At 42.6% G+C, this 26,745-nt stretch overlaps 2 protein-coding genes across 3 annotated transcripts; one reads left to right on the top strand and one right to left on the bottom strand.

The window, feature by feature from the left end:
* Positions 1 to 705: 705 nt before the first annotated feature.
* On the bottom strand, positions 706 to 26,705 carry tfb1m (transcription factor B1, mitochondrial). 2 transcript variants are annotated; one of them, XM_067615011.1, is made up of 8 exons: positions 26,603 to 26,705; positions 25,382 to 25,539; positions 24,684 to 24,835; positions 24,338 to 24,446; positions 24,087 to 24,238; positions 23,365 to 23,484; positions 2,613 to 2,740; positions 706 to 1,705 (listed from the first exon to the last, which is right to left on the bottom strand). In XM_067615011.1, exons 2-8 carry the CDS (start codon positions 25,512 to 25,514, stop codon positions 1,426 to 1,428), a joined length of 1,074 nt encoding a protein of 357 aa, XP_067471112.1. In that variant the 5' UTR covers positions 25,515 to 25,539; positions 26,603 to 26,705; the 3' UTR covers positions 706 to 1,425. The 2 variants fall into 2 exon arrangements, with proteins under 2 accessions (XP_067471112.1, XP_067471113.1); XM_067615012.1 differs by having other exon boundaries at positions 26,599 to 26,617.
* On the top strand, positions 5,446 to 14,708 carry cldn20 (claudin 20). Its single transcript, XM_067615013.1, has 3 exons — positions 5,446 to 9,193; positions 9,806 to 9,856; positions 10,503 to 14,708. The coding sequence occupies exon 3, from the start codon at positions 10,687 to 10,689 to the stop codon at positions 11,410 to 11,412; it is 726 nt and encodes a 241-aa protein (XP_067471114.1). The 5' UTR covers positions 5,446 to 9,193; positions 9,806 to 9,856; positions 10,503 to 10,686; the 3' UTR covers positions 11,413 to 14,708.
* Positions 26,706 to 26,745: the final 40 nt, after the last annotated feature.

Genomic DNA, 26,745 nt, shown 5'->3' with positions numbered 1-26,745 from the left:
GGGTTGGCAGCAACGGTAGTGGTTAGGCCTCTTCTGTCTTGGGGTCAGCCAACTCTTTTCTTGATGTTGGCAGCTCACTTCTTAGGGATAAAATGAATAAAACAGTGCAAACAAACTAGGTGGGCCAAATAACTCAACATCTCTACAGCATTTCTTCACTGAAACCTTGCAGGTGTTTTGCATCAGTGGCTAATTACCTCCCTTCCTATGTGTGACATCAGTTCAGACCCACCAATCTCTACATATCTACAACACAATCTACCAAAAATAAAAGCTTATGTGTTATACAAAACCACACCATGTTTCTTTGGCATGACTGACTTGTCTTTATAACACACCGCCTCGGCTGCCAAAGTAGCAGTCCCGCTCACCTATCTGTAGATGTGGTTGGAGATTAACAGCCACCAATCATCAAAACTGAGTGAATTCTATCTCTGGCAAGCCAACCCTAGCATACCATCTGTCACACTGGCAAGAAACAGCCCTGCAATGTTCTGTTGGTGATAATATGTTCTAGTATTGACAGATGAATTTTTAAAAACTTGTACACTTTTATCGATATAAAACCTTAAATGCTACAATCAGGATCAAATTTACTTAACATACATGCCGTATATATCATATTCTGTCCAAGAAATGTAGTGAATATGGATAATGATATACCTGAATTGATATTTCTTATTTAAATAGAACAAAAACAACACATGAGATTTGAATATTTTTCTTCATTTGCCAGTTGAACAGTGTTTAAATGAATATGTACAGTGGTAGCAAAAACAAAGATTACAACATCTCACGATCAAAACATGATAATAGAAACATTCAACAGTGCACTCCTTCCTCTTTAATATATCTTTCTTGAACTGAAAAATTCCCACCACTTTCCTCCTCCCTTTAAGCTCTGTCTCCCAAGTGACTATGTGATACACAGTGGAAGGGAAAAGTGGCTTGGATTTGGTGCTGCCATGTTGTTCCCATTCTCTAAATCACACTGAAAACACTGACGTGTCTCAGGTCCCACAGGACGAGGTGCGAGTTGGATCTGAAGTAAGAATTGGGACATAAAGAGAGGACTCAGCCAAGCATTATGCAGCAATACTCTTAAAGAGCTATCGTGGGTTACTAACATGCTTTTGTCATTCCTCCAAAAACACATGATTATACTCTGAGCTGTCTATCCTGGAACAAAGTCTTGGAGCTGATCCAACCCATCCAGGACCTTTATGTCCTCTGTGGTTCTTGTTTTTGTCCCAAGATTTCATGTATACCAAGTTACCTTACTGTATTGCCCCTGCGTGCAGGGAAAAACGTTTTAAAAATGCATGCTTATGCCAGGTGGAAATGTCAAGGCTAAGAGCAGTCTGTTGTCTCTCTTTGCTAGCAGAGGCTATTAGTGGGCTTCTCTTGGTTTCTGTGCTTTTTGTTTCAGCAGGGTTGCTGGGGGCTTGGTGGTGTGCCGGTTGGCGTGTCCATAAAAGCGTCCATTGGCATGTTTCTTTGCCTAGCCAGGTGCTTCAGTCGGAGCTCCTCTCTGAACTCATAGTTGAGGAAACTGGGTTCATGGTTGCACACATGAGCGTAAGCATCCACTAATGCCCTTATTTCGGGTATAGTGAGTTCTGTAGGGCGTCGAGTGGGGTCCACATCTGCCTTCTGCATCATCTCCTGTGTCAGCTCAACACGGCACGCCTCAGGGAACAACTTTCTGGGGGGGAATAAAAAAAGAGAAAAAGTGAAGAAATGATAGTACAGATTCCTACACTCAGGTCGCTTTGATATCTTAATGATCATGCATGTTTAATGGCATTATAAAGTTCAAACAGAAAGAAATTATCCCTCAGCAATTATTTCAAATCTGTGAAGTTAATTGAAATCACACAAAGGGCTAGAACTGCTCATGAATTGTTAATTTGTTCAACTGCCATGCTACACAGTGAAGGGGTGTTAGATACTGACACAAGAAGAAATACTCAGGCACACAGCTGTAATTTAAATTTCCAATTTTCATTTAGTTTTTCTTGCTTTCACCCTGAGCAGATCCCCAGAATATCCAACGCAGAGAGGTAGCCCTTTCCTTTAAAAAGCCTTTTCCCCAGTCTAAGGTGTTCTTTCTGCATGTTAGTAAGTAATAGCCAATTCAACACACTCTGCAGTACAGATGCTTTTTAGGCGCTTCAGCGCTGGTGCCTCCTCTCCAGGTTGTTGTTGCTGCCGCCAACCCACTGCAGTTACATAAAATATGCTGCCTCGTCTTCCTATGCCACCTCAATGACTCATAATTGCTGCTCTCTTTCACACAGCCAGTGTTCTTTTGTTATCCGGGCCTACATACAGTTTTCTCTAACAGGCATGGGGGCGATGGGCAGCGTGCACATGCACGTGGGTGTGTGGGTTTGTTGCTAGTGGTTTTTAACAGAGCTCTGAGGATGTTCCAATGTTCAGACTCTGGTTAGAGAAGCCTTGAAAGTTGTGTCTTCGTTTGTCAGTGTGAGGGAAAGAAAAACAAATCAGAAACCATTGTAATTAATGATGAGATGAAGACGGCGCTGTCAGGCAAGAGAGAATGAAAAATGTAAAACATTCAACACATCAAGTTGTATAATAGTACTTACTCTATTCCTTTATGGCAGTGCTTCCTGCGGAACTGGAAAATGTTCCTGACAACTTTCTCTACCAGCTTGAAGGGCTGCTGAATCTGGGGCTGAACCAGAGGGGTGAAGTGAACTACTCCCACATCCACCTACACACACACATACATACACACAGGCAGCATGAAGAAATCCAAACAGCAGGGGGTTAGCACAGACCTTAAAACTAAATTGCATAAAGTGTGCTCATGGGAATGACGGGCAAAAACTGGCGAGGAAGAGCAGGTAAGAGTGAGGAGAAAGCAGAATGCAAAGTGTAGAGAAAAAATGCTGAAGAGAAAGGTTGAGTGACAAATGGCAAGAGAGATACAACGATGGACAAAGAGAAAGAGGTAGAGGGATCAACACAGTGGAATAAAAGAAAAGAGGAAAGGCAGAAAAGAAGATGACGCAGCATGGCTGGCTGGCGAGCCGGTTCCAGTTGCCACAGTAACACCTGTGCGATGGACCATAGAAACTGAGCCTCTCTCTTTCTTTCCTGTCTCTCTTCCTGTCGCTGCATCACCACTGAGTTTCTTAATACCTATAAGCCTGACTCACTGTAGCATTCTTCTCTTCATCATGCTGTCTTTTGTCTATCCAGCTCTACGGTTTCCACTGAGGGTGAAACCAACGGAGCACAAACATACATAGATCCAGTGATGGGTGCGTTAGGCAGCCACAGAGCTCACATCCTGCTTTAAGGCAGACTCACCCAACATAGGTGCTACAGCTTATACCTGCTTTCAACTCCTTCAGTGGAAAAAAAATCATTAAAGAAAGTCATGGATAAACTTATTCTCAGTATACCTTCACTTTGTAAAACTCAGCTCATTGAGTATGTTTTGAGATAGGAATTAATAAGGTGGACCGCTTGAAGGTCACCTTAGCAGAACTAGTCCTCATCTGGTAGAAACCATCACTGCCTGGTACGAAATCACCTTTTAGCCTTTAGCACTTTGTTGATTGTTGCACTACTTTCTTGTTGTTTCTCATGCACTTGTCTAAATCCAGTCATTTCTTACTTCAATAAAAAATAAACTTCTAGCGTTCTTTCTTCTTGCAGTTGTAACCTTGAAAATTTATACCATGACTCTTTGTGAGTAACTGTCCTCTAACGCCTCGATTGTCTTGCCTCGCTTTGGATAAAAGCGTCTGCCAAATGACAACAATGTAAATGTAAAAATGTAAATGTAGTATGAAGTGGAGGGCTGGTGGTGCTGGTGTTAGTGAGAACCTTGGCTGTAGTACCACCTCAATAGCTGCTGCCTCCCGATCCTTCCCGTGTCAGCCCTAAGCTGACATGACACACTGGTGAAGTAATCGTGCCAGACTCAGCAGAGCCTTGCTCCCTCGCACATATACATGCACACACACTCTCTCCAATTACTTGTGCTCATGGAAAGGATAGTATACTCTATTTATCTTCTGAACACCACGTTGGGATCAAAAGAAACCGAACTACATTAAAAGACAATTTCAGAATTTCTGGATCGCTGCGTTTGCAGCAGAAAAAAGGCCATCAGCTGTTACAAGTGTTTGATAGTTTTAAGCTTGAATTTTATAGCGTAAGGGGCTACCACACAGTCAAGAGTACACTCTACTGTGTGTGGACCAATGGCACAGCCAGACAGTGGGCAGCAGAGCAGAGCAGTCACCTGTCTGTCTTTCCATAGTTGGTAGTAGCCTAGTGAGGAAGCACTGAGAAGAACTGTACTCTGACTGGCTGAGCACACTGACAATGGTGGAAGAAACATCAGCTGTATTAGTTGTAATTATAATCCAAAAGACATACAAGCAAAAAAAACACTTAAGCACACCCGCAGACATGCTCTCCCTCTTAGTCATGCAAACACGTACATAGAAGTAAAATAACAGGACATCTAATTCAGCTCAACAGCCCTCCTGTTGAGACTACATGCCCTGCAGAGCTCCTCGTGCATCCTTGAAGCCTGTATTTCTGGATTGTGTGACTCACTCTCATTCACAGCTGCCTTTTGCCTTTCCTGGGCCGGGGGCTGGCGTCGATAATTAGGTGAGGAAAACTAAAGTGGTCCAAGGACTCGCGAAGGATTTCTAATGAGATGTTTAAGATTCCCTTTTTTCAGTGCACAAACTGTGTTAGAATTTGGCGGCACTTGTAAACCACAGCTCTATCTCTAATCAGATCTATAGATCCCTGTGTAGTTCGGAGATGCCTGGCTGCTGCTGAGCTTCCTGCCGCAGTGGCGTTTAACAGAACAGCGGCGGTGGAGCCTGTTTGTCTCAACAGCCCTGTAAGCTACGTGCAGAGAAAGCTCCTGAGAGCAGCATTACATGGAGGAAGGAAGGATGTTATGAGTTCACGCCGTAAGTGCACGTACTGTACAGCTGTTAGGGTAAATCTAATGTTTAATTTTAATGGTGATTTTTTGTCATGTTTGACACAATGTATTATGACTTCATAGTTTATAGGTAGAGGCAGTAATGGCCTTGGTTTCTTCTTGATAAGTCTATTATTAATACACTAACCCTTTTAGTTCAGATTATGCATTTTAAATACAAAGGCCTTGTGGCAGGTGGTGTCAAGGGCATTTGGAGCTGTGGCTACATCACTTGCTTTGGAACAGGTATTATGAGAATCAATTCCTCTAACCGTCACATCAGCAAGGAGGGATTCTGGTTTGGATGTTAAATCTGGAAAAAACAAAATGCATCTACCAATGCTTTGGTGATGCAAGATCAGACCACCATCTGTTGGGAAGGAGCAATAAAAAGGAACGTCTTTAATTTCACTCTCTGCTGGAATAATTAGGCCATTTATATTCTGCACTTCATGATTTAAGAGAGGAGCAACGGGAAAAGTCGATATTGGGACTATACAGGCAGCAGCATTTCAGCCATCAGCTTGTCCAAGTCACTTTGCTGCTATGATTTATGTATGGCCTTGCTACACGGTTTCACTAGGTAGCACCACTGTAATATATCCCGCTCCCTGCCATTAATCCTTCCCCTGATAACCTCAACATGCAAGGAAACTCCATCTTAAATCATGCACTGTCACCTGGGCCCTCCACTGAGATGCTATGAACATGCCTTTACCCACCAGCCCTCCCCCCAAACCCCGAAAATACTTTGCATATGCTGGGAGATCCTCAACTGGGGTTGCAGACTGACTTATATTGACCCTATCTGACAACCTTCATCTCTCCCTCATTGAGACTCCTATCCCTTACCCCCCCCCCCTTTTTTCTTTACAAGGGTGGAGGTGGGGATCATACATATGAGGCAGACAGAGTCTGGAGATGGTCTGAATGTAATAATTTCTTGTAGGCTTGTGCAAACCATCGCATAGAGCAGGAAAAATAAGTGAATCATTACCACTAATTTGGCCTCCAAATTAGATTGTTATGTAACGATCTATAGCTCATGGAAATTCCTCTAGCTCTGACTCTGAAATCCGCCTAATTTGATCAGAGGTTCTGAAAACAAAGACTTCAAACATTTACACAGACTTTGAACCTGGTTCTCACCCTTGCATATGGTATACTAAATAATCTGATAAACCAAATAAACCAACCCTGACACCTTGCATTTCCATATATTGCAAAAAGGCAGCCTTACACTGACAATTCCCCTGGTAGTGTTTGAAAAGGGCAAAATATAAAAGATCTCTATCTAAAAGTCACATGTCTGCTTTCGTCCGCAACTCGAGACCTTTTCTGACCCACTTGAACACAATAGTCACACATCCATATTAACACACTTATGCATTACGATATTTCATGTGTTTGACCTTCCCAAAGCTCAGTAGGGAACTCTATTACTCCAGCTTTGCCCTGTGGTTCTCCAGCTCCCCTTTCCCATTCCCTCCTCCAATGTCTCTTTCTTAGTGAGTTCTTGCCCAATGGCGTGTGAGCAGTAATTTGTCATGTCCCTCTAAGCGTAACCAAGATGAGATGGCAGGGGCCCTGGGGCACCAGCCACTGCGCTACCTGAACCACCAACACTTGTGCTTACATAATGGCAGGTTCTGAGAAAAAGCAGGGGGATGGATGAAAGCTATATACAGCTCGGGAAAACAAGAGAGAAAAGCTCGCAGAGATCCTGCAACCAAAGGGGAAGAACTGCATTAATCATGACAATACCTTGAGAAGACAACCTCCATTACATCAGTGGAGGGAGACAGCCTCTCAAGGAGGAGAAGGCAGCAGTCAATGCCGCTGAATATACTAAGCTGAAGTTGCTCGAGGGGTTTGGGAGGAAGGGCTTTGGCTTCCTGTGCAGGCAGCCCAGTGTACTTTCCATGGGATCGCCCAGGGCACAAACACAAGACAACCAAGACCGCTGCCCTATTCTTTGACAGGATCAGCTCCTTGGAGAGATGCTTTCGTCATAGAAAATCTCAAACTTTGCTCAGAAATGTGGAATTAAAACCAGCAGAACAGCAGATAAGGACAACATGGGAAAATAGTTTTGGTGAGATATTTAAAAACTCACTAAATGCCACTCCACATTGTGTACTTGGGAGTTCAGGCTTAACAAAGTTAACATAACAGACTCGTTATCCCAGGCAATGTCGATAAATTCACAACATGTCAAAAGTCTTTTGCCTTAGACAGATTTACACATATTATGTACGGTGAAACTGGACCCAGGCCCTGCGACACAACAAGATTGCATTGACAGCGACATCACAGCTATCACACTTGCATGTCTCCACTGTGAACAAACTGCCTTTGCAGGACGATGAGCACGAAAACCAATTACGCAAGGGAGGACATAAAAGAGGAAAATGCAAATTGAACGATAAAAGCCCATCATGTGGGCAAAAAGGAGCGTGGCTGGTCCGGCTGTGCCTCAGAGCTATGCTGCAGAAAGGCTAGAGAGCTCTGCTGTGAGGTGATAAAATAAAGGGGACCATGCTTATAATAGCCCGCAATATCTTCACACATCACAACGTCACACATCTGCACTCACCCGGTGTATGTTAACTACATTTTGCTCTTCTCTCCTTCCATCTTTTTCTCTCCTTTCATCCATCCCCCTCTATGATCTATTTATTTATTTATCTTTTTCCCCCCACAGAACAACACCAGCATCAGCACTTAGGGATCTCATCGGTTACGAGGAGACAGGTCACACACGCCATACTGTAGTGTGTCTGCAGAATAAAAAAAAAAATTCTCTTCCTGCTGCAGTGGTATCCCCACAAGGAGCCCGGAGAATGTAGCGTTGACGCTCGACACCAACATCACGCTGGAGGTAATATAGTGTGCACCGTCCCTGCATGCCGGCCAGATCTCATTCTAAGAAAGGGTCTCTTAGGGGTAGTTTATGGGAAAAACAATGGGGCTGGAGAGAACATTGGGCCATATTAAACAAACAGATCAATAGCTAAACAAATCAATTGCTACCAACCTTTCTACAAGTAATGGCTGCACATCACTGTGGTCAATGCCTGGTTGTTTTACTGTAGTTGGGGGGATGGCAAAATAATTTCCCACAGCTGAGTGTTTTTGCTGATTTGCCCATGCAGCAAAATAATAGCAACACACATCTGCGTTTCCAAGGGTATCAGGTCTATTAGTCCTGACTGATCCCCCCCCCCCCCCCCTTTCTCTCATTTTGTCCTCTTTGTCATTCATGAATCAAGGCCGTCCTAGCCACTCCCTCTCCTGTTGTATGTCCTCTACAGAAAGCAGAGGAAAGACAGGGTAGCAGCTGTGAGTTTTAGCCTCCTGCTGACTGACGCCTGATGAAGATGATGCCTAGGGGAGGGTCAGTTTTTGACATGGTGGGGTACACATGCTCCTCTGGCCTCCAGACCATAACATAACCAAACCAAGCTTCGTGAGACACAAGTCTGACCAGCTCATCTGGTCATAATGATAGCAGGTTTTTATTCTGTCTTAATTAGATTACAGCTCCCAGTTGTGTAGCGGGGCTATGTTTGGAAATCTTATCTAGATATTGCATCGTTGCAGTTTCTTATCTTTTAACAGCAGCGGTATTGCATTACGATTACAGAGCAGCTCAATGAAAAAAAATGGGATGGATTCAATTTCAATTTGTTAGTTCGTTTAAATTATACAGCAAGAAGAGTTTTCTCCATCCAGAATAAAGAGACAAACAGTATTTCTCTCAAGAGGCACCTTATCAGTTGAGCAGTAAATTCCTGCAGAACTTCATCATAAATATTCTTGTATTTCCATGTTGTTTTCTCAAAAGGCAAATTTTCCGGATAAATAAAGATTATTCCCCTGAATAAAGCAACTGTTGAAGGGACTATTTCTTTGGTGGAAAGTAGTTCCAATAAAAACGGTTCACTGGTAAATCTCTGTGGATTATTTCGAGGAGCTCAGACGTTTTTGTTGGAAAGATAAGAGAAGTTTCTGCTGATTTTTTTCCCCACGTTATTTTCATTGCACTGAGTAGTTTATCATCTGAAATGACTCATGTCAAACGAAATTAGCTTCACCTTCATGGAAATATCAGAAAGCGTTTTTTAATTTGGATTTTATGGCCACAAAAGGACGAAATATTTATTCAGATCATTCACGGCGGAATAAAACGAATTTCATGAGGTAAATACCATTATACAGTAAACACTGATGAGGATGAGATAGCAGCAAGTAGCCTAATTAGCTTTAAAGTAAAATAGTTAAGTATTTCTGAAACGCGTATGAAGAAAAGAGTACTATCCGTTACTGTTAACGGTTAAAAAAACGTTGGTTGTGGACATGAAAGGAGCAGGTGACGGTAGTACAGTTGCAGTTGGGGAGCAGGAGAGTGAGGTTTAGCTGTTTTTGAAGTTGCGAGGCAGACACTGCTATTCTCTCCCCCCCCTCTCTCTCTCTCTCTCTCACACACACACACACACACACACACACACACACACACACACACACACACACACACACACCGGCGAGGAGAGAGAGAGAGAGAGAGAGAAGGAGAGAGAGAGAGAGAGAGAGAAGGAGAGAGAGAGAGAGAGAGAGAGAGAGAGAGAGAGAGAGAGAGAGAGAGAGAGAGAGAGAGCAGTACGGTTATTTCTCCCAGGCTCCGGTCGAGCCTGTGTGGTCTATAGAGCTGGGATGTCCTCACTCATACACTGTTGCTAAGGAAATGGATGACTTGAATGGATCCGTGGTCCGGGCTGAATTTCCCTTTCAGTGTGTGACTGTGTGTGTTTACAGGAATCACTGCGAACAACGTGACGCGTCACCGACAGCTCTGCACCAGCCGGGGTAAGGGATTATTTTAACATCGCTTTTTGGTTCTTCTTTTAACATAGAACAACAATAAACAATTAGCTTGAGCCTCTATATTATTTATCTAAAGCGAGAACGACCGATTTATTTACATTAAAATGTCACGATGCGCCGGCTTAGAAGTCCGACATAATGATAATAAAAGAACTGTACATTAAGAAAGTTACATATTAGTGACTGACTAGATTATAACTGGTATTCTAGCTGAGTATAACGTTGTATAAATGTTAAAAAGAAGGGCTCAGATTATTAGGTAAACAGCAGTGAAACCAAAGTGATAGAAAATACAGTATATGAGTGGGGTGAGGGCACTGCAGCTTTAAGTCCACATAGCTATTGAGTATTGCAAATACCACAAACTCATTTCTCCCTCTCCAATAACAGCTCTATGGGGCTCCGCTAAGGCAAAGGAGAAGGCAGCACACATGCACAACAACTCCCAGTGTTTTGCTTACCTATAGTCAGCCAGAGCCAGCCCCCCCCCTTTATTCGTCTCATGCTGTCCTTTGTTTCCAGCCAGAAAAGTCTGTGCTTGTGTGTGAGGTGAATGAGGGGAGAAAGAAGGAGGGAGTGCTAGGGGACCCACTCAATTCAATTTCTCATTTTCATCTCTCTCCTCCAGTCCGGTGGAGCCGCAGCTGAAGAGCTGAGGAACTGAGGATTTGACTGACAGCTGGTAAACTACCAAGGGAGGGGAGAGAGGCGGCTGGGCAGTGGGGTCGACGAGCCTGGCTGGTGCTGGGTGAATGCTGCCTGGCGAGGACAAGGGCTGAGGCGGCAGCGGCAGCATCATCTTGTAAAGGAGCATGGCATCCACGGGCATGCAGATATTTGGATTTGTCCTGGCACTGTTGGGCATCATGGGTGCCATGGTGGCCACTCTGCTGCCCAACTGGAAGGTCAGCGCAGATGTAGGCTCCAACATCATCACAGCGATCTCCCAGATGCAGGGACTGTGGATGGACTGCACATGGTACAGTACAGGGATGTTCAGTTGCACACTTAAATATTCTGTGCTTTCACTACCTGCGTATTTGCAGACTGCCCGCACCACCATGGTGCTGTGCTGCGTACTGGCTGCCATGGGCCTCTGCCTTGCATCCCTGGGACTCAAATGCACACGTTGGGGAGGTGGACGGCGCTCCAAACGGCATGCTGCAATTGCCAGTGGCGGCTGCTTTGTCGCTGCAGGCTTTCTGTGTCTGGTGCCTGCTTCCTGGTTTACCAACGAGGTCATCACCAACTTCCTGGACTCCAGTGTGCCCGAGAGCAATAAGTTTGAGCCTGGGGGTGCTGTGTACGTGGCCTTTGTTTCGGCAGGATTCCTCTTAATGGGGGGGTCCATCTTCTGCATGTCCTGCTCGGGGAAGAGGCATGGCCCCCAGGACCTGGTCCTGCTCCCTCCTCCCGACAAATTGCTGCTACAGCAGCAGCAGCAACAGCTGCTCCAGCAGCAGGAGCTCCAGCACCAGTACTGCTCTCTCTCCCCATTAGACAATAAGACTGGCTACAGCCTGCAGGACTATGTGTAATAAAGCAGCGCTGTGTACGCTTCAGCTTAAGGGAGAGGAGCCTGGGGGGAAACCATCACGGCTTATGCTAGACACAAGGCTCTACTCCAGATGGAGGTGGAGAAAAAATGAGAGAGGAGGGCAACAACTTTGAATTCATTTTTTTTCCCTTCTCTTGTATCTTTGCTCCTCTCTCTTTTTTTTCTTTTCTGCAAGCACAAGCAGTGGAGGTATTCCCGAAGCAGCGCCTTGGAACAAACAGTGTGAATGTGTAAGGAGCCAGGATAAGGTGCTGCAGAATCGAAGGAAGCCGCTAACCAAATGCAGACATCCTTCATCAGTAAATCAGAGAAAGAGTTCCCTGGGGAATGGATTAAGCAAATAAGGAAGCCTTCCGTGTAGATTTTTTTCCTCGCCAAAGGTTTGAATTAAAAGAAAAAAGCAATCATTTAGCTGCTATTTACAATCGTTTGGAACCCTCCCATTTGACAAAATAGGCAATATAATGCCTGAAAGCAGTAGGTGGAAACCCTACCCCCCCATAGCAAGCCATTGTAGTTTTTCGTATACTTATCCACTAGAATGCTATGTGGAACTGATTGAGATAAATGGTCATATTTTTGTTAGCTACTAGAATGACGTTGATATTTTGCCTCTAAAGCATGCTGTGTGGAGCCTGTCTGTGTATTAATACAGCGGAATGCCTGGTAGAAGACTGAGACATAGCCACACAATATGCCTGTGCCTGAAAAGCTGTAGAAACATTACCCTGCTGTAACTGTTCAAAGAGGACTGTCAGGAGGAGTAGACGTGGGCTGCTGGGCTGGATGTGAGACAGAAAATGCAGACAAACAGATGCCTGCTTCTCTCTCTGCGGGGTGGAAATATGAGAGAGATGGAGAGAAACTGATAGAAGGAGACTCAATCCTTCAGCAGAGTGGACTCTCTGATATGCTGTTTTCATATTCTCATCCAAACCACAAAAAAAAAACAACAAAAAAACAACCTGTCTGTAAGTAGCAGCTAACCCATCCCAATCCATCTACCCATTCCTGGCACAAAAACACCAGCACGCCCTCAAACATGCACACCCCCACACACACACTTACACATGCTCATGTGTGTCTTTATGTACACAGTAAACATTCAGACACGCCGGCTTTTTTTTTTTTTGCATGTGCTTTTCACTCCTGCCACCCTCCTCCGCACTGCCATGGAAACAGAATTCGGCATTCAAGTATCTTTATTGTCTGGGGATTGGTGCATGTCAGTCAGTGATTTGAAGTTGTTTAGGGGGGCATCTTTTTGTCTTGCTGATGTTCCAGAAGCTTTAATCACAGCCTCTGCTCACACTACTCTGACTAATCCCCTTTATTAGCTAGTGACAGGCAGCTGCATCCGTGTTATGTGGTCAGAGGTTTTTTTTAATTTTTTTTAGAAAATGTTCTTTTTTTTACCGTCAGCTGCTATGGTGTCTTAACCGTGCAACTACTTTCACGGGCATGAAGAGATGTTTAATGGTGCAGTGGCAAGAGAAGCAAAACCGAAGCAGAGAGAGGGAGAAGCTTCTTGAGTCATGGTTGACTGGGTAGCTTTGTGGCAGGCAGCTAAAAAAGGTTTGAGTCATTCTCCATATGTGACTTGTTTTCCAAGTGCATCAGCAGTGCGCATATGCTACCAGTCTGCACCTGCGGAAGGTCTCGGTGTCTTAAATAGAAGCCACTTGACTACGCCACCGTTCCTCTCTTTCCTACCTGTCAGTCTCTTCTCATTTTACCCACCTCCCTCTGTCCTGCTTGTGTCACATGTCACATGGATGTGATCGCTGACAAGAGAATGCTGATGCATGTTGAAAGCATGGCCGCCCCAACACACACACGCACGCACGCACACATGCGCACGGCAGCGGGCGCACATAAACAGAACTCCCACCTACTCATATGTCAGTAGAGCTGTTACGCTTTCACACAGTCATGTTCCAGTGTGTCTACTCTTTTCTGAGGGAAGAGGATTGGAGGAATATTGTTTTCCTGCTTGAGACAGGCCTTTGGTAGTGATGTGTAGAACTGCACATTTTTCTCCTTCTCTCTCATAAACAGCTTCCTGGGGGAGAGCAGATGGCTAAGCCCAGCTCGCCACCTGCAGGCTGCTACCGGGACGCCACGGGCATCTCTGTGGGCACCACTTCCGGCCCTGGCAGCCCTCTAGGCCCAGGTTTCTAGCCCCACCCACTAGCCATCTTGCCCAGCACAGACTATAGCCAACAGAGCTGGCCTCCTGACAATAACTCACTGCCCAGGCACCATAACCAATGCAATAAACAGAGTAAAGAATGTGCCATGTCATCAACTAATACTGACACGTTATGTGTTTCGAGAATGTGCCAAAATCGTCTCATGATGACACGTTTTAATACTATCTGGAGTTCTTTCTGTTTATTTTTTTATTGCGTTGTTTGTACATGAATTATACATTAGCAAATGTTTTATGGATTTGTGATTTGTTCTGCCAGACTAAGTCTCAAGTCAACTAGATGCTTGTGTACAGTCCAGTGCAGCTTTCAAGGGTTATTTTAAATCCTCTTTATTCCTCATTTCCCACAGCACAGCAAGACTTCACTAGGCATGAGTGTTTCATTGGGAATACTGGAGTGTATTTTCTAAATAAAAAAAATATTTGTTTCAGGAACTCCGGTTCACTGTTAGTCTGTGAGAACTGTACACAAGTATCTAGACTTTTAAGGTGTTTGTTTGTACTGAGGGATCAGGATTCCCTTGGATTGTTTCAATATAAGATACAATACCATGTTCATACCATATCTTCTTTATAAGAAGACTACGCAAATGCACCTTTGCTTGTGTTACTTTATTTGACAGCAGTTTGTTTCAAATGGCTGAGCATTTCAAGCTCCCTTGGACCAGTACAAATACAAAACACAACTGGCACTCTGGAAAAAAAAAAAAAAAAGGGAATGGTCGATAGAATTCAGCAGGGAAATAGAAGCTAGAGATTTCTCTTTTTTGTGGCTGTGCAGCTTGATCATCAGCACGCAATTTCATAAGCTTATAAATGGCCAGAGTGCAAAGTGACTAGGTCCTAAAAGTCTAAAGAGTTACAACTCTCCTGCATATACTGTACCAAGATGTTGACTTATCATTTTGATAACTGCAGCTTATTTTTGTGGATGCTTTAGCACTTCTTACTTTGCCAGAGCATATTTGTGATGATGAACAGTTCACAAGTTCTGATACAGTTGTCTCAATGTGCTTGTGCAAGTAGTTCTATTTTTTACCAATAAAACTATTTTGTGAAAGCAACATGCTTACCGTTTGTAGTCTGTTGTGTGCTTGTATGTGTGTGGCCCATAACTATGAAGACAGCATTCATATTCCTGCCAAATGTACAGATTGTTGGATAGTACAGGCTGTGCTGAGTGTAGGCAGGCAGGCTGCTCATACGCAGCGCCCAGGAATACAGCAGTATCAGTCCAACTAAAATACACATCTATAAAACATTACCTTGCGCAAATGGGTTTTGAAAAAGGAATTCTTCCTTTAAATACCACACCCGAGCCCTTCCAGTTATTTCTTATTGAGATGATAGTATAAGCTAATACATGAGTGAAACAGCATCCCTGGGAGTTTCAGGGAATGAGAGTTATCTCAGTTTTCCGCTTCATCTGACGCAAAGTCATGAATTTAATGATAACATGAAGACTAGCTGCTGACATTATGCAATTATATGGGAGGAGAAAAGTACAGCTGGTGGATTCCATTTGTCTTGTTTTGTTTAACCATTTAAAAATAATGAATGATGGAGCACCTCGGTAGCCGAATGGTTACTGCGCATGCCACATAACTGCAACATCCCTGCTTTGAATCCAGCCAGGGACCTTTGTTGCATGTCATACACATCTCTCATTCCCCTTTGTTTCCTGTCTGTCTTAAATAAATAAATAAATAAAAAATAATGAACGATGACGACAAAAGAAAGGTAACACATACAGTCACTGCTTTTGATTTTCTTCCTTTTATGAAAAAAAGTCTTGTTGTCTTTTTGTTTTTTGTTCAACGCCTGAGTAATTTCCTTCTCATCTCAAACCACTGAATTTCCTTCTTTGTATAATAAAGTTCAAATTTGATTTGATTCTGGTGTGTGTGACAGACATTCACCTAAGGGCGAAACAGATGACATCTGCATTTTATCACTAACATGAATCACTAAACCTGAGAAACCGGACACATGCAAACGCATAGAACAGCAAAAGTGATAAAGGAAGGCGAGAGTACATTTTGAAATGCAAATGTGTTTCATCAAATTGGCTTCACGAACAAATAAAATCTCTAAATAAAACTGTAAAGAAGGCTATTATAAAAAGAGAAATGCCAAGATGTAGAAAACTACAAAAACTTCTACTCTGCATTATCAACCTTTGCACGACTTTCTACATGAAGATATCATTTGCCTTAAGCAGAGCCTGTTTCATATAAGAATACTGCACAGCGTGTTCTTCAGCTTTAATATCTGTGTCCCATAGCCCACAGTATACACTTCAGACGCAATGCTTATTAAATAGTTACTTTCCAAGAGAATCTGGCCTCTCATTACAGCTGATTGGAGCCTAGTCGCAAACTGAGTGAGAATATGCTTTCCTGAAACAAACATGGATTATTCAAGGCTCTCTCTCATTCTCCCACTCCTCTTGGTTATGCAACAAGAGTTCAGATCAAATAACTACTCCTCTCGTGGGGAAACGCTAATAAGATCTGCTCCTCTGTGTATTTAACCTACATTTTCCATCAAAGGCTTTCACCCTGTATTGCCGCTATGACAGATCTGGAATGTGAGCTTAGATGAGGGGAGGTGAGCACTTGTCAATTCCAGGCAGGGGTTAATCATGCGTCAGGCTTTTCTTTGAACTTCTCCACCACGTCCAATTCAGTGATTATTTTATTGACCTTCATGACCAGCGAATAACCTTTTCCAAAGATCAACCGCAAAAAAAAGAAAACGGGAAATGTGGAAGACAATGAGGCGATGACTTCACACAAAGAGCGTTACCACACTCCACCAGTCAGGCTGGCAGATAGAAAAGAGCGAGACAGATATCAGACCGTGTTAAGGAGCTGTAATGCCATCAGTCACCAAAACTCCATTAACGTTCACTACATTGCTCAAAACACAGTGGGCGCTCAAATTGCTCTAGTATGTCACCATATTTAATGCACGGCTCGTTGTTTTGGACAGCCGTTATGCTCATGAAGGTTCATACTGGAGATATAATGCGGTCATCAACACTGAGAAAGAATGACCTTCCTTTGTTGGAGCTGCTCTCCTCTGGTCCCAGTGCTCATATGAGGCTGGGGAATAACAGCAACGACCTTGGCTTGCGCAGTAAACTGCTGAGAAAGGCAGTAAAAGCTACGGAGATGACAAAAGGAGCGTTTGTAGGAAAACAATACACTCTGACAGTTCAAAGGAGGCCCTTTAATATTTCAGATTTGAGCACGGGTATGGAGTATTCAGTGAGCTGAAGGTGAGGGAGGCTAATGGTTGAAAAGTGTGTTTTTTTCAGTCTTGATGGAAATGATTATGGTAGAGAATATTCTATTGCATAACAGAGAAGCACAAGCTAAAATATAGATGTCAATGTTCCTACCAATATCAAGGTGTTGCTGGATTGTCCCTACCGATATTTTTTACAGATCTCGTATATTATATAGGTTTGTGTGTTTTCTGTGTGAATGAAAGAGGTGAAAGAATAGGATATGGGGGTTGCTCAACCTGATGATCTGGCAACCCCTCAGCTTCAAGCTATACGCATTGTTGACTAGCAGCAGCCCGAAAGCAGCAGCAGTAGTGAAGCGGTTAGTGTTTATAGTTTAAAAGCTCCAAATGTCACAGAACTGAAAATGACTTCACTGGACAAAACTAAGATCATCTGATATTAAATTTAATTTCAGGCGTTAAGTGTTGTTAGCTAATTTGTGACCGTTGCTCAGACATGTTGTTTAAATAAATTACTTCATTACTGTTGGTGAAAATTCTTCCCAAAAGCAAATTAAGACATCTGGTCTTAATTTGCAAAAAAGAATCAAAGTGTCAAACAGTTGAGCTTAACTAATAAGAATATTCTATAATCAATCCAAACATTAATCTCTGAAATTAGTAAGAGAAATATTTACTATTTAATGCCATCTCTTCCTTTTCCATGAGAGGAGAGCAGAGTTATTATTGCATATGTATCATGAAGACATGAACATTATTTATAAGCTAAATTAGCCACAGCTTGTCCAACTGATCTGTTTGTGAATGTGTGGCATCATTTTATTACGGAAGCAGCAGCAAATAGAAGTTTCTGAGATGATTTAAAGATAAGTTTGAGCATCAGTTTCAATGTGAGTCTGTCATGAAACTCTTGAGTTGTTTTGCCCAAATAAACAAACTGAAAGCAGGACAGAATCTCAAGTGAGGTTTGAAAACCTTATAGCAGCGAGTTACAGAGCAGCATATTACCTACAGCTTTCTATACATTGATTTTCTTGCAATACTCATATGTTCTTTTTACATATTAATTTTGGTCTCAGATTTATAGTTAAGTAGTCTATCAATAAAATAAAATGCAAATGAATATCCAGTACAGTAAACAGCAGTCAGGCTCCTTGTGTGTGTGTATGTGTGCAAACTGAATGTGCCTATGAAAGAGAAAAGAGTGATAAAGAGCAAGTACACATACACAAATGTTTTGGCCATCCGACAAAAAATGTCCCTATCAAAGTTCAAACCAAACCTATGCCAATGTTCCACAGTACTTTTACTTTCACATATGCAAAGAAATTTTTTAATATTTAGCTGAAACAAACATTATTAGCTTTGAATTTTTTTTTCAGCTTGGACTTGTACAAAACCTAATGAACACAAAATCCAACCTACAACTTCAGTTGCTCTGAAAAGCCTGAAGTGAAGTCATGAAATCACAGTGCATGAAGTTTAACCTGAAGCGTTCAAACAACCCTTTACGTTAACAGCTTATAGAATGATGCCTCCCATTGTAGTCTAGTGATATACTTATTGGAAGCTGACCTTCTTTCCTTGGTGTGTAGCCAGAGTTTCAGCATTATTCTTCAAAATATCTGCATATACTCTTGGTGTGCTCACTAAACAAACAGAGCTGAATTTGCTAAACTCTGAACGCTGACTCTGAGCGAGCCTCGGCACGGTTTCTTGTTAGGAGGAGCTGTAGATCTCTGGAGATGTTCACAAGCCAACTCTGCCAACCTCTGCATTTTGTTTAAGGAGGAAGAGGGAGGAGAGTATTTTTAGCTTTCTTTACCTTGGGTCTGTGATGTATTGAGACCAAGCCCTTAGGCGTTTACCGTGCTCGCACGAGTCATTGAAATAACTTTCCCCGATACTCTTGATGCCGTGTTTGACCCCGTTTACGAGATAGGAATAGGCCTGGATGAATTGTGTGCCTGTAGAGTGTGTGACGGGAGGTGGAAAAGCAGTGCAGTCCCTCTGAGTAGATTCTAACTCTTAGTTTTGAGGCGAGAGCTGGGCCACTTCGGGTCACAGCCTAGAAATCCATCACTGTGGCTGCCACTGCATTACACTGGACTGAGGTGGGTCACTTTCAACACTAAAAACACCCCTTTGAATTCAAAGGACATCATTATTTTGATACTTGACACGCCAGCTGACAGTTTAGCATGAGAGAAAACCAAAAAGACATTTTAAAAATATCATATAGGTGAATGTGTCTGCTGGATTTTTACTGCCTGAGTCCAAACTCTCCCTGATAACAGCCAGCCATAATGGATGTTCAATGCAGCATTAACAAATTTAATTTAGGCTCTGCTCATCTGGCCTGTGGTCTTGGTAGACGATTGTGTACAAGGCGAACATCTGTAGGGCTTTCCTCTTGTGAGGCTCAGTTAGTTGGTGGGTGATGGCTGATGCAGCCATTACTCAGAGCGGGCTGACAATGGGCCCAGACAACCATCTGCTGGAGGTACGCCTCACTCTACTTCCAGATCGATCTCTGTCATGAATCTGTCTTGTGGCACTCTCTGCTCGTGTACAGGAGGGCTTTGCAGCGTTTACATCCTTTTCACAGTGTTTGTTTCGTTCTCTATATCAGATCCAGCCTATATACATCTCTCAATTCACTTCCACTCAATAATTGTCTTTTCTTTTTCCACAAACAACTGCTTCTATTCTTTTATCTAGCTGGGGTTTCAGTCCAGTTTCAATGTTTTCTCTCTGTGTCACCTCAACACAGTTATCGATCCATTTTTCTGAATTTCATATCTTCCCTACTACTTGCCAGCAATCATTACTCCATCTCCCACTTTGCCTTTCTCCCCTTTTCTGAGTAAAGCAGTTGTTAGCAAAATGTGGAACCCTATAGGAGCTCTCCAGAGGATGACAGCAGGTTGCTCGTGATGTAGCATCCGCTTCGTGACTTAATGTATGGGCCTGCCTGTGACGGACAGAAGTTGATTTTAATTACATTCTACCAGGAAGCAGAGAGGCAGGGGAAGAGAGATGAGCAAGTCAACACACGCTCTTTACTCTTTGCAAATCAGCTATTTTCTATGTCGAGAGGCAGTGAAGATGACTGGATCTCCGTGTTGAAGACACAGATGCCTTGATGGTCCTCCTTGACCCCTGACCAGAATATAAATTAGAAATGCATATGATTACTAAAGCAACGACAGAAAAGCTGTCTATAATCTCAAATGACTACTTAAAAACAAGATCTTTCAGATATATTTCTTGCTGTGAATGACAGAAGCAATTTAAAGATCACTCAATCTGTCTGTCTATGTGAGAATGAACAGGAGGAGTGTGACTAATAAGGCTAGGGAGGCAGGTGTGATCTGTGGCAGGACAGACGTAGGGCGCACTGAGCCTGGGGGGGAACACCATCAAAGCAGCCAATTGCTGCTCTCAGAAACCTTCAAGGACAATCTCAGTCACTCAATGTGACACAAGAGAGGTGCAGTCCGGGGGCGAGAAGAACAAGACAGGCAGATTAAACAGCAAGGATAAGAGCCTATCTGCCCACCCCACGTCAATAACAGCCCCAGCAGCTGCTAATGCAAAATGGATCCAACATTTCCTTTAGCATTATCCCATTAGCCTACATTGGTTAGCTCCTATAGGTTCAAATCATCGCTTCACTTCCCCTTTCCCCTGCCTTTATTTGATGCTATTTTCTCATCATGGTTATTTGGAAAGGTTCAGTAATTTCATTGCTTTTTCTGTGGCTCGTTGTTTGTTTGATTACACAATATCAAGCCACTTCAGACGGTTTTTAACACTTCAGTAATTGCCATATGTGTAGTATAGCACCTGCTGCTGCATATTTTGTGGTTGTATGAGAATTGCCATTGGCGGTGAGTTTGTGTGTGTGTGTGTGTGTGTGTGGTCTATCGTAGGCTACTTTTGGGGACAAATTTCAGACCTAGGACCAGTTAATTGGGGACGGCTTGTCCAATTGGGGACAAAAGCCGTGTCCCCAAAAGGCCAGTGGTTAAGGTTAGGGTTAGGCAAGCAGTGGTTATGGGTAAGGATAAGTCTCTAGGAAATGAATGTAAGTCTATGTAATGTCCCCACAAGTGACCGTGATCTGATATATATATGTGTGTGTGTGTGTGTGTGTGTGCGTGCGCAAGTGGAAAGGGTTCCTAAAAGCGGCTGACCAACTAGTACCATTTTTTCCACATAAAATATTCATAATTACAGAAATATCTTATCAATATATGATTGAGCTGAGGTCTTCCAGGATAGACACGTCTCAGTCACTCACAGCAAAACAAAGAGCCTCAGGTTCAGACATGACAAAGACATGCCAGGAGCAGACAATGAGAAATCCCGGTTGTGCTTCATTTTAAACAATCCCTTTTCATTAACACAATCAGTGATCCCAAAGCTTCAGAGGGAACAGGATAATACCAACAATTAGACCACTGAGCTGATTTATTGGCTATAGTTATGGCACAGTCACACACACCTGCTGAAAAAGCGCGCACACACACACACACACACACAAACACAGTTACTCATTTTGCCTCTCTCACCAATATATAGGTCAAGTTAACAGACAAACGATTGCTTTTAGCCAGAAGTCTATATTCCTGTATGTCACAACCTCAATACTCTGCTCCTGCCATCTTTGTTGTTGTCCTGTAAATCAGACAGGACATTTTTATTGTTCATGCAATTCTGCGTAATTACCCTTGCATGCAGCAGTAAACAATTCAGAGCCATAGAGCTTTTTATGAATTATACTACATGACATACTGGTAAAAAGGGGGCATGCACAATGCAGAGAGTATGATGGCATTAATATAGTGTCTGTGCTCTCTGATCTTTTATAGGACACCAGCAGCAAGAAGCCTGCTCATCAAACAGCCATCATCTCTCTTAATGATATCAATTCAACCAAGTGCCCATTAAAACATTTAGTGGGGATAGATGGCCTTTGTGGGCATGTGGGAGGTGCTGATTCATCTGCAGTGCATGTATGTGCATGCATTGTGAAGTCCTCTCTGTTCACATTTATATATACCACGTTCATGATAACACACATCTGTGCACATTTACAGCAGGGCAAGCACCCTGAAATCCATTAAGCTACGGTTTGACATACACACAAAAATAAGACACTCAAGGGAGGAAAAAAAAATGCACAGAAAGACAGCTGAGTGTGATGAAATAATCATTGGGAACCATCTCTTCTAAGAGAATGAACAATCAGCACTGGTCCCATTCACTCTGCTGCATTTTTCTCCTCATAGGAGATTAAATATTTACCTATAGTGGGTCTCCTAAAGAGCCACGACATCTTCAAGGGACCAACAGTCCATCTCCGACATCAACCTAACACCTATCCTTTAATTCAGGAAAAGAAAAACATGGTTTCATTTGTACAGGGATGTAAGGGAGCTCCTGAGTCTTTCAAAAGACTTGTGTTACCGTAATCTCAAAATATATCTCAGTGGAGCGGTCTACGAACCAGCGCTGACATTTCAAATTTTGCAGCAGTACTTTTATTTTTTAATGCGCCCCCTAGTCCTACTATAAATCCTCACCCTGAAAATAAAAAAAAACCCCTTGCATTCTCATGTTATGTAAGAGTGAACGTTTTTCTTTCGCCACTGATACACGCACACGGGCTGAAAGACACGGGGAGAGAAATTGGGCCTAAAAAAGAACTAGGCCCTCATTACAAGGCGCAGTGTGATGGTGCTACATCTCAAATACCCACCAGGCATCATTACAACCTAGAAAGGGTCCAAAGACAGAACAGAGACAACACTGATTCAACACAGCCTTAATGAAGCCTTGAAGCAAAGACAGTGAGGGAGGGATGAGTGATGGTGACATGATGAGGGACTGTGAGGGGAACATGGGACCAGATGAGGAGCAGAGATTAGGAGATGTGAGGAGGTCGAGGTACTGCTGCTGTCCTATGGTAAAAACTGTGAAATAGTAATGTGTCCATCTGCCAGTGGTGTCCTGACTGCCCACACTGGTATAAAAGATTGAAATCAACATGAAACTTTCTTAACATTTCATGATTTCACTAAATGTGTTCTGAAAGTTGAAATCCTATTTCAACAAACCCCCAGAGGGTGCAGGAGTGTGTATTTTTATGTGTAGGTAAACAAGAGGAAAAGGAAGAGGAAGATGATTTGGAATAGACCATAATAATATAGTTCTTGCCAGTGCACTCCAAAAGCCAGCAGAAAATTCAATTCGAGCAGTGCAGCACATGCTGAACTGAACCCCAGATTATCTGGTTAATTAAACTGTCACAGGAACAAAATATGAAACTATCCTTTGCTAACACAAACAAAAACATCAAAATCCCTGTGCCAACATTGCTTTATTAAGCTTTAACACACTGACTAATCGCTTTTTATTATTTCCATGATGATGGAAATGATCAAAGTTAACTCTTACCTCTGGTTTGGGGACAAAGGCCCGTCCAGGGATGGTGAAACAGTTGCGGACTGTGCAGAGATACTGAGCCATGATGGACAGGCGGCTCCTCTGTTTGCTCCCTGTGCTGGCCGTCAACCTCTGGATGGAGAGCACAACTACCACAAATTAGTACTCACTAATACATATTCAGAAAGACAAGGTAACTTGTTGAGGTCATATAATGTTGCTTTTGGTATTATCCAAACATGTCTAGTAAAGTAAATGTATTAGATAAGGCACCAAACTGAAACAAAATGAGTGTTTAGATGTATTCTAATATGAATATATCCTCATTAAAAAATGTTAATAATAAAGCAACCATCATTAGATCCTGCTCTGAATGAACTGCCTGGGCTATATGTAAAAAATATTCCAGTTTTATTTATTTTAGTTTCATGTTGTCATTAATAATGGATCAAGAAATCAATATTTAATCTTAACAAAATTAGTCATTCATTACACAATATTTTCATACATTTGTGACTGCATTGAACAAGAGCAATGTGAAACCATGAGTAGACTTCATGCTTAAAATACAAAAGGGTATTGAGGATTTGTTCAACTTTCACAGTTATTTTAACTCAACTGAAACTTAATTCAGGCAGGTTTTCCTGCTTGTATTCTTGGTTCCTGGTTGAGAGTGCTGCATCCTGACAGATACACATCCTGAAGACTAACACTATGTAACAGTGTTTACATACCTCTGCAACCTCTTTCTGAAAAGTGAGCGTGAGTCGGGTGCGTCCGTAGAGGAAGGGTCCTGTTCTGTTGGCCATGTTCTCCAGCCACTTGATGATGAGGGGGGTTGAGACGCTGAATGGTAGGTTCCCTATGATGTGAAGGTTTGGTGGATCTGTAAAAACACATATTTATACACAATACACACAATTTAGTTCCATGGATTTACTACACTCTAACCATCGTGACAGCTTGTATAATTACATCTTCTCACCTTCCCCCCATGGCTTAGAGATATTTACTGGGAATCCTCTGTCCATTCTGTAAGTAAGTATGTCACCATGGACAATCCTCAACCTGCCTGGTGCTGCCTCAGACAAAAGCTGTAGAAAAAGAGGTGATACGACATTAAATTAGAAAAATGAACGAGCATTCAGAAAAACTACGTAGTCATCAGTCACTCTCCAGGTAGCTAATGATACTGCAGTTAAAAATAGATGAACTGGTCTCATTCAACTGACAGGTGGAGGTGTTTTATCTTTTTCTCCTGAATGGCCCAATGACCTTGAGAACCTTGTACATTGTTATTTAGCCAACCTCAATGTGGCTGCTCAGTTTACCTTTAGCCCAGGAATGAAGCGTGTATCCTTCTCCACCACAATCACGTCTGTCGCACCGCCGTTCAGAATGGAGCGGGTCAAGCCCCCTGGCCCAGGACCCACCTCACACACATGGGCATCCCTCAAACTGCCCGCCTGACGCACTATTTTGTCTGCAAAGATGGGGATGTTTTTCACTGATATTTTTATACAACAAAAGTATACAATCAGTGAATTATATACTAACTTAGTTGAACTCATGCATCATATTACACCATACTCTTCATCAGAGTCTTGGGTTTCTAAATTGAGATTAATAGTGTGTGATGTAGCACTACCTGTCTGCCTCTGTGTGATAAAGATGAGATGCATTAATCTAACAGTCACCTTGTCCAAGGACAAGAGAGCACATCAGACCTGCACTGCATCACTGATAATTATATTAAGGCAGGAGCACCGCAAGGGCTGCAAACAATTGACTCGGTCCATTCACATTAGCAGGAGATCTACCCAACCTTACCCATACAGAGAAGCCTGTCGGTTTCAATGCCTAGAAACAAGGCTATGTGGAGCTGTGTAATCAAGTGAACTGGAAAAACACACTATGGTGTCCTCAGTCAGTGTAGACACAGTAACAAAGAATAGGAGGTAGCAGGTATTGGTGCAATGCAGATAGAGCAGAAGGAAGAGAAAGAAAAGAGTTGAGCCGTAAAACTGACCTGTGAGCTTCATGTCCAACAAAAAGTTCTGGGACAGCTGTTTCTCAGCTCGCAGGTTGTACAGCTTTATCAGCTCACCTACAGTAGGCATGGGAGGCAGGCGGAAAGACGCCAGTTTCCTTGAGGCAGTCATGGTTCAAACTGTGAAACTCACACACCTACACACACACACACACACACACACACACACACACACACACACACACACACACACACACACACACACACACAAGGTAAGAGAAACTATGATTGATCAGTTTCCTCAGTAGCACAGTGATTCAGAGGCTGGGAGGCATAAATGTCTAAAAATACTGAAAAGGGCAACACATGGTAATGTACTGAGGTCACACGGGTCATAATAACCTCCCAGTAATAGTATTCCAAAGTTGATATGAAGTTAAGTCAGGGGTGACCTTTTGAATTGAAGTGAATGGCTATGTGTTCAAGGTATTTTGTTATTTTGGCTTGTGCTTTTACGATTGTGATTGAGTGGGATTTATTTTAACTGGCAAATTCAACAATATTATTGTTTGTGGAACAGCACAGTCTTGATCTATGGATTTCTGTCTATTATGGCAAACTGTTATCGATTCCAATTACTTCTTTATCAGCTCTTGGGATCGATTTTCAATGTCCATCCTGAAAGCTGAGCCGTTAGTGCTGAAAAGCTGACTGTATCAATGTTATGGTCTCATAAAGGGATCTCTTGGACCACCTAGTGGTCATATAACAGAAAACTACTTGACAAACATAACTAGATAGAATCTACAATAACTATTCTTTCACCTCACAATATGAAAACACGTCCATGTTAAAGATGTTTTATGTTTTAAGTGTTTGAACCAGTCAATCTACTTTAGAGTAAAGAACATTATATCCTCATTTAATCACTGCTGCACATAAGTAATATTGGCTGGATAATACAGTGAGGTTAATGAACCAGTCAGGAAGCAGTCAAGCACGCTCAGTCTGGAATAAATACGTTAAACTCATATTTAAGTCATTTAACTGAGCTGTGACACTGTCAACAGGCACAGTCGTTAGCATTTGCAGCGAACGTTAGCTTGTAGTCATAATGTCTTTAGCATTAGCGGGAAAAGGACTGTGAATTTAGACAGAACATTTCAACATTGTTTCTGAAAACCGAGAAAAGACTGAAAACAAACCGCATACAGAATACAATGAGGACACAAAGTAGAAAATATACAAGAGTAAACCCACGTTTCTCACCAGTACCGTTTTCCTCCCTTACATTTCCCTATTCGTCATTTAATTGATGTCCGCGTATCCAATGAGCTTGCGAGAATTGTGACCTAAACCAATCAAGTGGCAGTAGGCGGATCTTTGCGTTGCCCTTGAAGAGA

This window comes from Thunnus thynnus, chromosome 16, assembly GCF_963924715.1.
Source record: "Thunnus thynnus chromosome 16, fThuThy2.1, whole genome shotgun sequence".
NCBI classification, from domain to species: Eukaryota; Metazoa; Chordata; class Actinopteri; order Scombriformes; family Scombridae; genus Thunnus; species Thunnus thynnus.
Note: the sequence above shows the minus strand (reverse complement) of the source record. Positions and strands in the feature narration are given on the sequence as shown.